Source organism: Lutjanus erythropterus, chromosome 7 (genome assembly GCF_056507025.1).
Source record: "Lutjanus erythropterus isolate fLutEry1 chromosome 7, fLutEry1.hap2, whole genome shotgun sequence".
NCBI lineage: Eukaryota > Metazoa > Chordata > Actinopteri > Lutjaniformes > Lutjanidae > Lutjanus > Lutjanus erythropterus.
In genome coordinates this window covers 27,042,997-27,056,505 of record NC_139323.1, presented here as the reverse complement: position 1 = coordinate 27,056,505, position 13,509 = coordinate 27,042,997, and the positions used below count along the sequence as shown (strand labels likewise).

Genomic DNA, 13,509 nt, shown 5'->3' with positions numbered 1-13,509 from the left:
AGAAGGGAATGTATGTTTTACTCCACAAGTTTTATTTTATAGCTTTACTTATTACTTTGTACATTCATATATGAATTAGCCCGACCTTTAATAATTTAAGTAACCCTAATCCATTAATATCAGAAATATTATTCTGAAATGGGACAATCTGCATAATGAGTACTTTTACCTTTAGCACTTTTAGCAAATTATGTTTAGATGTTAATACTTTTGTATGTTTACATTTGAAATTTGAATGCAGGACTTGTAACAGTTTATTTCTACACTGTGGTGTTACTACTTTTATGTAAGCAAATGTTCTGAGGACTTCTTCCATCACTGATGGGAATATTTACTGCTTTGAGCTGCACCAGCGGAATCAGCATGTGAGTATAAGTGTGAGTAATTTAGGTAAGAAGGAATGATTAATCCAATGTCATGTGTAGAAGTTCACAGAGAAAATATCATCATTTATCACACCATATATCACAAAATGTATGGTATAAAATGTATTAAAATAATCAAATTAATGTTGCATTACATCACAACTGTTTTTCATATGCTTAGAATGAAAACTACTTAAAGGCAGAATCAGGATTTGACCAAGTTGTTCCTGAATTCACCAGAAAGACAGCTGATTGCTGCGTCTCATTTCAAGGACGTCAAATACTTAAGTTTTGGGTTGGAAAAACTGACCGAATGCAGAAAAATAAGTGAGAGACACAGGCAGAGGGCAGGGTCTCTGCAGATACAGCCACTCCGACACACTGCTGCTCTTAAGAGATGATCGAAAGGGATTACGTTTCTGAGTCTGTACATTATTTTTTTAATGGAAAATGTTGCATATTATGTCTGTAATCATTTTGTTAGTTCCTAAATTCAATCCACTTGTATTATATAATCTGAACAAACAAATTTTTACAAAAATGCTTTGATTATATCATCACAATATGATTGTATGTCAATGATGATTTCTTGAGTTCAACACAAAAAATAATTTATTATTGTCTAGTCTTTGAATAGAATATTAAGAAATTTATTTTTACTTTCAAAATATATATACATCTTTCAGACTGCCACATAACAATAAAAACAACCAATTTACATGAAAATACAACAAGAAAATACAAAACGTTAGTCATACAATTAACATATACATACAAAAACAAATTTATATTAACAACAATGTGAAACTGAAGAGGCAAAGAGAATGATTTGTGAACCAAAGTGCAACGCAAAAGTACAGAATTTTTGCTTCCAACAGTCAAACCTTTATGTTTGCACCATAAATCTTTATTAACAAGTGTTCGTCATTGCTATTTAGGAATAGTTGTGTATAAACGGAAGTCATTTAAAATTGAATCCTGAGAAGGGATAGTTGTTACTGATAGTCAGTGTAGATAGCGCTCGTCATGCCCCAGTTTTAGAGAAGCAGCAGGAGTATTGATTTAGGAAATTCAGTAATGTACTGCTGTGGACAGTCAGCAGCAAAATGTATTTTAGTCACTTAACAAAGGCCCATCAAAAAATATCAATGCCAGTTTAAGCGTACACTATATTTAGAATATTTTCACTGCTTTACTTTGCTGTCAGATAGCCTTTTCTGACAGAAAACTGCTGTTATATAAGCCAAATATTACTCTCTCCAAACCAACCAAACTCCATTGGCGAAATCAGTAATTTCACCTTGCAAAACACGGTAGTTGCTGGTCTAACACTGCCACGATCAGTTAGATAGTTCATGTTATTGTGTGACCTCAGTGCGTTAAAGGATTATTTTGGATTCACCAAAGTCACACAATAACACAAACAAAATAATCAACAAAATAACCTAGGCAGCAACAGGTTGCCCAGCAACTCCTGTGCTCTGTGAGGTAAAATGACCAATTTTGCCAATGGAGTTTGGTTGCTCTGGAGAGAGCGATATTTGGTTCATATAACAGCAGTTTCCTGTCAGAAAAGGCTGTCTGATGGCAAGATAAAGCAGTAAAAATATTCTAAATATAGCATACACTTTAACTGATTCTGACTTTTAGGTGGCTCTTAGGTGACTGCTTCTCCAAACTGAGGGCCTGCTGAACACCATCAATTGTAGGTGATACATTGATTCTGAATAAGTAAATCATACAGACCCACTTCAAAAAATCAGAACTATCCCTTTAATTATATTTCTCTGTGGGAAAGAAAACAGCTGACAGCAGCAGACGTTGCTGCAGTGACTGATGGCACCCAAGTAACAAACAAAGATACAGTATAAGTGTTGTACTGAAACAGAAAAATCCAATAAGCTAAAAATGGGGCTCAGAGTCTTTACAGTCTGATCTGGCGTGTAATCCTGATCCTGGTTACTGTTTTGATGTTCAGTAGGTCGTATTAATCATCCTGCAGTGAGACATTTCTTCATCGTAGAAACAGAAACCTGCTCCAGTTTGTAAATTCACTGCTGGACTGACTGTACAAAGCCTCTCTTCGTCACTCCCCAGCTCTCCTCTATTAAACATAGTTGGAGTTTTGGTTGGTGGTGGGGAAGAGATGGTTTCCGCTTATGGACTCGCTCGATCTGGTCCGCGAGCATCTCCGACAGCCCAGGAAAGCACCGCCAGCCGCAGTGAGGAGGCCACCAGCCCAGCTGACGAACACCGCCTTACCAAACTCAAAGCTGCAGAGAAAAACAACAAACATTTAAATGCATATTTAACTACAGAATCAACTGTTTATGTAACCCCACAGCGTGTGGTGTGTGTGTGTGTGTGTGTACCTTTCCAGGCGATGAGACTTGTGGAAGGTATCAACAATCATCGTGACATACCAGGAAGTTATGATGAGGGTCAATAAACCTGAAGAAAGAAAGAAAGAAATCATATAGAAGTGCTCATTTAAATTGTACTTCTAAGACACTACAGTACTTCTAGTAAAAGTGCAGCGTGCAATTCCAGAGACAGATAGTGGATTTTTGAATCTCATTCCCAGGTTGTTAAATACTGACGTTTTTGGGATGACACTCAACAATGAACTACCTTATCTGTGACCTGTGATTGGACAAAATCTTTCATCTCAGACTAAATTTACTAAAGCCTGAAAAATGTAAACGTCTGGCCTCTTGGCACTTTTTTCCAAACTCTCTTTGTATGACCCATATTTTGAATCTGACTTTTAATTTTGAGTCATGTTTGTATTTTATCCCTGGTGTTTATTTTATTTTATTTACTTTTATTGACTGACTTTTAACAATTTATTTTTAAATTGTTGAAATTTCTAATCTTGCTGATTTTTTCCTTATTGCTGTCTGTTCTTCATTTCTGAATCTCGATGTGTTTGCCTCAAAAAGGTCCAGTGTGTACCAGAATATGGCACAAACAGAATATAACATTCAGAAATATGTTTTCATTACTATATAATGACCTGAGAAGAGGAATTGTTGTGTTTTTCTTATCTTAGAATGAGCAGTTTATATCTACAGAGGGTAGCAGGTCCTCCATGGAGGCTGACATGTTGAACCGCCATGTTTCTACAGTAAACCAAAACAGACAAACCAAACATTGGCTCTAGAAAGTGGCTGTTGTGTTTTGTTTTTCTTCTTTTTTTTGTGAGTTTCATGGCTACCATAAGTTCTCAGCACACTTGGAAAGGTAGGAAAGGGTACAGAAGCCTGTAATGTTACCACTAGATGTCACAAAATTCTACACACAGGTCCTTTAAAGTATTGTTTTGAATTGGTTTGGCTGGTTATTTTTAAGTTTTCAGACAGTTCTCATGTTGGTTTAAGGTGCCACGGATTAAATATTTCACATGAATGTATTAGAAATTTAATTCATAATTTTATAATCGCCTTTCTGTTAAATGTATTTTTGTTTAATCTCTCTTACAAAGGAAAAAAGGAATTAAATCTGAACGAGGACTTCCGATTGAAAGTGGCTACAAGGAACTTTCATACCATGTTGATTTTGGACGACCCTGCGGGCAAAAGCTGCCGTGTTTCGACTGCCGTAACCACAAAATGTGATGTCAAAAATATAATTATCTAAAGAAAAAATCTTCCCCTGCTCCTTTTTAATGGGCTAACGGAACTTTGTCTTGGAAAATGTAAACACAGGCTCTTCCGCTCTTTACGGTCTAAATTGTTTTATCTGATTTCAAGGAGAATCTGACCCAGTGGCAATCATTAAGAAGAAATAGCCAGTCTTCTCGTTTGTTTATGTAGGTCATATAGATACATCAGTATTAAACTGAGTCTGTTTCATAACCAGTTGCAGTTAATACAAAAAACATGAAGAGCCTGAGTGCCTGGTAATTCCTGTCATGTTCTGCTGCAACTGAACACACCTGAAACCATGAACATGATTCCTCCGACCATGGCTGTTGTGGCTTTGGACTCAGGTTTGCCATCCAAGAAGTGGGTGCACTTCATTCCAACTGTGGAGACCAACACGGCCACAGTGGAGAGGAAGATGCTGAGCAGCATCACAGCCCTGGTAGCCTGGACCTCAGCTGGAGGGGCAGAAGAGGGAATATTAGTTACGTCATGTACAGGAAACTTGTCATTGACACAGTCTGAGATTGTTGGATATGATCTTTATGTCAGAGATTGCACAGTACATGTTGACTCATTCTGTCACTAAATGCATTGCAATTTACAGTCAGGCAATACTGGATTTTCGTGGTTGTTGCTGATTTTAAGGAGTAAAAAATCCCAATATCAATATATCTGCCGATATTCGTTAAAAGTGGTTAACATTTGTGACAAAGATACATAATGGATGCAGAATATTTTACAGTTTAACAATTCAATTTATTGTCCAAAATAAAATCAGGGCACTGAAACAGTAAACTTTAACTGGCATTTTAAGAATTATAAATAACTATTAATAAGAAAACAGAAAAAGCAGCAAAATATATGTATGTCTTAAACATTAATCAAGAAAAAGAATCAAATATACATCATTTGGTTGCAAACTTTATGCATTTTTTAACTGGTACTTGAAAACACTAGCAGTTGATTAATAATTCACAATTATTAAAATAAGACACTTTTTTTCATTTTCAGTTTTCCTCAAATTCTCATTTTATCTTACCTCATCTTTTTTCACTTAAGTTTAAGTTTTGATTGGTACATTTAAAAAAAAAAAATCTTAATGGTGATTAATCAATAGATGACTAATCATTAACATGACTAATATTTAAAATGCCTATAGAGCTAATAAACAGAACAAGTTGCCTTATGTTCTTTGTTTGTTTGTTTGTTTTTTCAGTTTTCATATAAGCACACATGCCAATATCAACAGAGACTGATATAGCTGCGATGGGCCAATATCGATCAGAATCTGTTGCAATTATTTTTTTTCTGGTTTACTCTGTAGGTTTAACCTTTGATCTTGAACTAAATGCACAAAATAGTCCAAATAAAGCTGAAATAAACAATAGAATTATACAGAATATACTAGGAGAAGACTGACAGTACCTGAATTGCAAGGTGCTATACAAATAAAACTTATTAAATTCCACAAGAATAAAAAACAAACAATAAATTCCCCATATGAATATCAGACTGGCGCTCTAAGGGGTCAAACCAAAGACCTTATACAACAAAGACGCACTTCTGGTTAATTATAGTAACTTGTTTTCAGTGGAAGGTATCTCAACGACCAGTGTCTGGTTTTGAGAGGAGATGCAGCTGTGATAAAAAAAACACTTACTTGGCAGCTTCAGGAGGGACTGGTGAAGTTCACAGGTTGTTCTCTCGTTGCCGCTGCAGCTCATCCACAAGCCCTCGTAGATGCGGTGCGTCTTACCCTGACTTTGTTTCTTCCATTCAACCATGAAAGTAGCGGCCACAGTGGCAGCGAGACCGACCAGAGACAAGAGGAACCCGAGGAGCTGCAGTCCAGAGCTGGCCATGATGGTGTCCAGATAACAGCGTTCAATTAGTTAAAAACAAAAAAAAAAAAATGTGTCCAGGAAAAGAAAAAAAAAATCAAAAAAAGCGCTCAGAAGTGGTTGAAGCCAACAGTCTCTGATGTTAAACACACCTCTCTGGATAATCTCTGTCTGCTCGCAGCTTCTCAGACCGTTATATGTTCGCGCTCTGCTGCAGCCTCTATTTAAAGTCCAGAGCGCGTGACGCATGTGAGGTCCGCGCTCCACCTGCAGAGGATGATGGGAAGATGTTTTTTAGGAATTCAGGACCCGCTACATTACGGTAAATATAGACCATCTAAAAAAAAACATATGATATAAGACCACAGATGTTAGGCGGTAAGATCATTATAATCAGGGTTTCACAATTTTTAAGTAATGCGTATTGATTACATTCCATTACTTCTGGATTACCTCAGTGTCAAATATGGTGGATTTGTTTGACCTAATGTAGTGTTTTTAGAGCTGAAACTAACAATTAACCGGTTGGTTGTTTTCTCAATTAACTGATTAGTTGTTTGGTTCATGAAATGGCAAAAAAAAAATGCAGTAAATGCAGTTTACTGCCAGAGAGGAGCAAAGAAACCAGGAAATATTCATTTAATAAAATTAATTTATCACTTTAATCATTAAATAACTGAGTAATTGTTGCAGCTCTAAGTGCCTTATGCTTGTCGTTAAGTTTATTAGTTTGTCCAGCTGTTCCTTCCTTTGTTGTGTGCAATTGATTGAATGATCAATCATTCAATCAATTGCACACATTGATGTATTGAATGATTGATTTAAGACAAAAAAGTGGTGAAATTTCCACCCAATTAAGCTTTTTTTCACCAGAAGCCATGATAATGCATCGACAACTGTGTTGTTCTTTATTTTAAAACTGTAATCTTACATATAATCCCCATTTTGCTAAATGTATCTGTAATCTGATTATGTCTTTTTTTTTAACTGTAACTGTGATGGAATACAGTTACAGACTACAGTTACAATTATGTAGTCCTGTTACATGTAATCTATTACTCCCCAAGTCTGATTATATTGTGCTTTTCACTACTGCTACTGTGGGATGTGCCAGCTGTGGTTGCTATAGCAACACACTGTAGGCTACAATATATATATATTGTATATATACAATGAACTGAAAATAAACTGTTTTAAAACTATAATATGCAACACTTTCATATTAAAATGTCTGAAAACACTAGAAATATGTTCCTAATATTCTTGAGTTATGTACTTACATCCTCTATGTTTGCACCAATGTAAAAACCCAGACAAATCTGTAGTTGTATTCAAGGAAATGGTACGTTTCCTACTAGCCACAAATTGCTATAACTTCCAGGGGGGCGCCATGGTAACTAAAAAATTCCTGGGAAACAGAGGATACATCAGATACATAAGAAGGAACACTGAACATGATTAAATATAACAATAATACAATGAATATACCTGATAAAACTGATACAGTACCTCAGATGGGTGGGGTTGTCAGGGAGTTCTACAGAAAATCTGGAACGTCAGCATGCAGCAATTTGTGTCGTACCTGTATTGATTCATGGTGGAAGGTTTGGACAGTTGCAGTGTAGCTAAAGCTAATTTAGGTTATTGGCTACTGGCTAAGCTAAGTAACAAGCTACATTTATTGGCAGGCAACAACCCTTAAGCAGTGGTTTTCAGACTGGCATCCAGGGACAAACATGGGTCCTTGAGAGGGCTGTAGCAAAAGGAGCAATAGAATATTTAAATTTTTATCACAATTTTTGGAGGTCGGAACAACAAGAGACGATACAGGGCTGGCCATTTTGATTTACTGTCATTTATAGTAATCCTAGTTTGATCACTGATTGATAATGAAGACTATTGTCTCAAAATCTAAACAAACAAACAAATTATTTCCAAGTCCTCTCAAATTTGGAGACTGTGGTGTAATGTGCATCTATGGGGGCGCCCCTCATGGCTCGTCCATGTTATCAAAGTTACTTCTTTCTATTTTATGGTCAATGTTGCTGAGAGTTACTTTTAAAAGTAACTGCTATAATATATTCACTTAACTTAGTTTCACTTTAAATTTCTCCACTGCGGATTGATAGAGAACGTTTTTGCAGAATTATATAATGTTAAAACAACTTATTATGTTACAGCTTTACTAACTGAGAAAAGCGCCTTGTTAGAATTATTTCGCATTACCAAAAATGGAAACCCTTTTGAATTTCCTTTCTCATGGTTGGTTTTATTGTCCAGACAATTCAACAGAAAACTGGGTAGAGGCAGATTAAACAGCTACGTCCAAGAAAACAACAACAACGACAACAAGAAAACGACGGCTTGTTGGCATTGATCCATCATATTTCAACATGCAACTAATGAACCAGTTAGCTTCTGGAAACACACATTCAAATTCTAAAAGTGCACAGGCTTTTCAAATCATGTAGATTCATCCAACCAATGTTCTCTGTAGTTTACTCAGATAGTCAGTACCTCTGACCAGACTTCACAGATTAAAAAGCCTCTCCACCTGTGCACAAGATGATGGAGTATTGACTCGGGAGAAAGATTTGATCATGGAGAATTGGCACCCAGCTTGAGACCAGACTTGAGACAATCTGCAATTTCATTGTCCACCGAGACCACAGTCTGTCTGTCCTCCGTCTCAAATACAAAAAAAAAAGACACCCTCAGGAGTGTGAGGCGTGACAGATTCAGACAGCAGTACGTCTTGCAATGGTTTAAATGTGATAAAACTGTAGTGGTTAACAGATTGCATATTTTTAAACGTAACATATTGAGGGGGACGTGTCCCCTGCACCCTCACTGAAAGCTATGCCTGTGGAAAACCTAACTTTAAACATTTTAACCTCTTACTGTACAGTGGTGATGCATACATTTATTTACACATATTGATGAGGACATACACAGATCATTTTACCATCATTATAGGACTTGTCATGAATTCCTCCTTGGATATGACTCAGTCATTGTACGTACATGGGAGGGAATTGTCACTTATGAAACACAGCTGATTTACAAACGTGTGGGAGGACAGATTGCGGGAGATGACATCCTACCTCATGTTTACCGACTGTTTACGTGCACAGTCCTCTGGCCATGAGCCTACTGTAACAGGAAGTTTGTTTATATTTTAACAGAGGCCATATGATTTTTTTTTTTTTTTACTACTTTAATACTTGATGGGTGTTTTTTGCTTCACCAAAACCACAAGGATTAGAGCCACAGGGAAATTAGTGCACTTTTCCTGATATTGTCATTAACCACCTGTCTGCAGCCTGCAAGCATACAACAGGAATTCCTTAGGAATAAAGTTTGACCCTGGCAGACCTTTAAAGTGATATTAAACAATGGGAGTGAAATCTTAACTATTGTAAGGGAGGGATACATGGCTTGCTTTGCTGTAAAATGTTATGATGGAGGCCTATTCAGGAAAGGGTGGACACTGATCCAATCTAAAGGAGACAAATGCAGAGTGTTTACAAACTGGCATCCCCTTCTCCAAATATGGTCAAATAATTTGGTAATTGTCTGTGTAAAATGGACACTGTTTGTTCACATAAAAACGCGCTCACTGCTGTTAATTGCTGAGGAAAGGAATGACAATTGAGCATGCGAACTGAAAGACCTCCTCTTATACTGATGTTGATGCTGTTTTGCTGCTTGTTTTTGCTGCTTGTTGTTTCTCACATTTACACTAAATTCATTTTGTAATGATTGACACATGTTGCATCAAGCTCTGTTATGTTTTGTTCAGCATATTGTTCATGAATAAGAGCAGAGCAGTGGTTTACTAAACATTTGATGCCACAGATGAAAGTGAATCAAATGAGCCGTTTGGCAGCTTCCCTGAATGAAATAACTGTGATGATTAAAGTCTCGTATTGAGTCTGCATGTTTTTCCATTCACTGCAAAGTCACACTTACGCTATTGCAGGATGGAGGCAATAATAATAATATTGATAATAATGATAGGAAATGCAGTATATGTCATTTGTAGCAAATGGAAAATGCTAAATTACTGGTCCTCATGCAAACACACCATCAACTGCCCACAATGACAAATAATCAAAAATCTAAGCTGCAAATAAAAAACAAATCACATAACATTTGTACTATTCCTCGTCAACACGTCTGCGTGGGTCCTACATGTGTCCCTATGGTTAACATAATCCTTGACATATGTGTGACTTTGGGTTCTCTACAACACATGGAGGGCAAGAGAGAAAAATTGATAAGCAGTGTTTTTGTTTTTTTACATATGTTAAAATCCTGCTGCACAGCCCCAAAGCACACTTTATCCTTTCTGATTTAACTGCCTTTTCTTTTCATTTACATAATTAGAGTATGAATTCTTGAATTATGGCCAAAACCTGTTTTGTGAGGTCACAGTCGAATCCTTGAGTCCATGTGGACGTTTGTGGGCGGACAGACGGATGGACGGATTGTGATTCAGGGAAAAAGATGTCATCGAGACAGCTACATTTATACATCTGGTTGAATCATCACGATGGTGAATCTTCTTCAGCCATGTTGTGGGCATTTATATGTTCTGCAATTTGCAACCAAAATTAAATTAGGCCTTCACACTTCCCTTTCAGCTTTAAGCTGCCAAAAAAAAAAAACCCATGATCCTAAAAACAGAAATCATGTGTGAGCAAAAGGGGAAAAGGTCGCTGAGTGGGTGTGGGTGTCCAAATTAACCTCTAACATGAAGTAAGACAGTTTTTAGCTTATGATTCATGACAATGATTCTGATGCCTGATCATCAGTACATACGCCCACTCCCCATAGACAGTCATGTGGAGTCAACGTCTATGTGCCTACACACACACACACACACACACACACACACACACACACACACACACACACACAATCCACTTCTAACATCAAATGTGATTGTAAGTTTTACAGTAAAATATTAGGCCACTTATGCTTTAGAAACTGTGAACACGACATGTGGTAGTATTATACAAATCTAAAAATGATGAAATCTTACCAAATTCTTACCTCTGCACTCAGTAGTAAACATAGTAAAACCATATCAGCTGTTGTAAAGTTGGTTGGTTCACCACTGCGTGGGGTCAAATACACAAAGAGCTGCTAGTATGACTGTAGATCCTTCTAGTTACTCAGATGAAATGATCTGGCCTACGCTTGAACTTGAACACTTGACTTGAAACTTAAGCCATTCAAAAAGAGCTAAGATTATAACATATTATAAAACACTTAAATTTGGAAAAGTTGACTAACATCACTGAGGGAAAATAAAACCTTATTATGCACACAAAGGCATTCTCTGCACTGACCTTTCGAACAAAGGAGGAGTCACTTATTACAGTCTTTATCAAAAATCAGCAGGCTGAAATTGTTTCCTCTAACAAATAAATGTCTGGGTGTTAATGTGGGTATGAAAGGCCAAAAAGTGTAAATGTGGTGTTTATGAAGGTACAGTGAAGGTCGTTTTTCTCAGGAAACTGAAGTCCTTTGAGATCAGTTGTAAACTCTTATTTGTTTTCTATTAATGCTTTTTGGCCATTGCCTTGTTTTATGATGTGGTGATACAGTAACAACATGGCTTTCAGTAAAACAGGATCATTAAACTCCTAATGTCCCACAAAATCTATAGGATTATGCGCATTTGTACATTTTTTTATGGTTATGTGATTTTTTTTTACGTACAAGGGACCAAACCAGTTATCCTTCATAAATTAAGTTGTACCAACGAAGATTAATTTAATCCAATATTACTTCTAATCAGAGTTTAGCAAAGCTAGGTTTAAAAAGAGCAAATCCAGATTCAAAATGAAAACTGCATAAAACTCAGTAAAGATTATCCACAACACACTTCACACAGACACACTCCAGTTCTTAGATCCTTCTGTGAAAGTTGACTTTCTGGGAATTTGAGCATGACTTCAACACACTACAACTTTCGGTTATGGCTGATGTGTTCTTGGTTAAAAAAACAAACAAACTGTTTACAGAAAACTGACTTGATTAGCAGAACCGGGTAACGGGCACAGGTTTCTTTGAACCTCTGGTCTAATTTTCAGTAAATGTGTGTTATCATCATAATTTATGGTTTAAATTAGTTTTCCACAAGGGAAAAGGAGGTAGATCCCATCCTCTACGCCGCCTGACCTCACAAGATTTCTGAGGCAATTGTCACAGTGTGACTTCCTGCAAGTGCTGTCTAATGGTTTCCTTCGTCACACAGAAAGTCAGGGAGGAGCTACTCTACAGTGTAATCTCAGTTCTGGGAATAGATTTGAGCCATTGGACTTAATTACACCCAAATATTTATTTAGTTGAGTAACTGAGAGAAAACAAAATTGAAAGTTTTCTTTTGACAACATTTTGCCTAAAATGACTAAAGAATGTGATGTGAGTCTCCTGTTTTACACCTGAAATTACAGTTTCCCAAAGGGATGGCGGCCAGCACCTACTAATGAGTGAGTTGACAAGCTCCTCAAATACTGACTAAGCAAACACAACAGGAGCAAACCCTGAAACACAGTTTCACAACTAGCAAAGTGCTGGTGAAGATGCCTGTAAACATTGTAAAATATGTGAGGAACATGCCCTCTAGTGGCTTCTTTGAGCAGGACAACCAACAACAGCAGGCGTCACTACAGTCCCTGAGGCTCACTGCAATGTCTCTGTAGTTTATAGTTTTGATCCCAGTCATTTCTCTACACCTGATGCATAACCACAATACGGGTGCACAAAACGTACACAGCAAAGTTAGCATCAACCTGCAGGTTCGAATGCGAGTCACTTGAAGATGACCCAAAATCTTGCTGTGGAATCACGGGGAAGTTTTACGACCATGAGTTTATGATCATGTATATAATATAGGGGAGACCGGGGAGTGTTGTAACACAGAGTTAGCTCCAGGACTGTCAGTTTTACCAGTTAGAAAACACTTCCATTTCCTTTTTGAAGTGCCATATCTCTGTGAGCAATATTGTTAATTTTATAAACAAAAAGAAAGAAAGAAAAAAAGAATTTTAGGTAAGAAAATAGCATTTTTAAACATGATTTTTTGCCTAGAGTTCATTCAAACATTCAAGGGTTAAACTTACATAAATTAAAATAACAGCTTCTCTAGTTTAATCTGATGCTTTGCATGAATGCAACCCTCAAACAAATACTGTCAGTCAGGCTTTGACTGCAACTTGGATCAGATACTTTTTTATTTAAAGTTCTTTTAAATACTGCATTTATATGATCTCATTCACACTGTTACACTGGTATCATGTGATGAGGCAATTAGTGTCACACTTATTATCACTAGTGGTCTCTCTCACGCAAGGGAGGTTTGACTAGTCAAACACAGGTGTGACTTAAGACAATGGTGGCTACAGTCATGCACTGTGCGTACATTATACCGTTGCTGTTCCTGCAAAATCATGTGAAGAAGATCTGTAAGAGCGTGTCTGGTGTGGTTTCTACAAGGCAAGTGTTCTTTTTACTTTCTGTAATTTATTCTTTGTGGAATAACAGTCTCCTTGTTTTTGATGTCACTCAGGGCAGGTTTTCATAAGACTTGCTATGCAGTGAAAGCACCAGAATCATGATTAATTACAGCTGCCACTATATAAG

The 13,509-nt window shown here is 36.9% G+C and overlaps 1 protein-coding gene across 1 annotated transcript; it reads right to left on the bottom strand.

The window, feature by feature from the left end:
• Positions 1 to 1,362: 1,362 nt before the first annotated feature.
• Positions 1,363 to 5,940, bottom strand: LOC146324115 (claudin-1). Its single transcript, XM_084723398.1, has 4 exons — positions 5,673 to 5,940; positions 4,303 to 4,467; positions 2,738 to 2,816; positions 1,363 to 2,638 (listed from the first exon to the last, which is right to left on the bottom strand). The coding sequence occupies exons 1-4, from the start codon at positions 5,872 to 5,874 to the stop codon at positions 2,473 to 2,475; spliced, it is 612 nt and encodes a 203-aa protein (XP_084579524.1). The 5' UTR covers positions 5,875 to 5,940; the 3' UTR covers positions 1,363 to 2,472.
• Between the last annotated feature and the right edge of the window lie 7,569 nt (positions 5,941 to 13,509).

What these genes read in the sequence shown, in the direction of transcription:
- LOC146324115 (XM_084723398.1), bottom strand. Translation starts at nt 5,874, where the DNA reads ATGGCCAGCTCTGGACTGCAGCTCCTCGGGTTCCTCTTGTCTCTGGTC. An exon ending in AATCATGTTCATGGTTTCAG is followed by an intron (nt 2,817 to 4,302) that starts GTGTGTTCAGTT and finishes TTCTTTCTTCAG; the next exon opens with GTTTATTGACCCTCATCATA. An exon ending in AAGTCTCATCGCCTGGAAAG is followed by an intron (nt 2,639 to 2,737) that starts GTACACACACAC and finishes TTTTCTCTGCAG; the next exon opens with CTTTGAGTTTGGTAAGGCGG.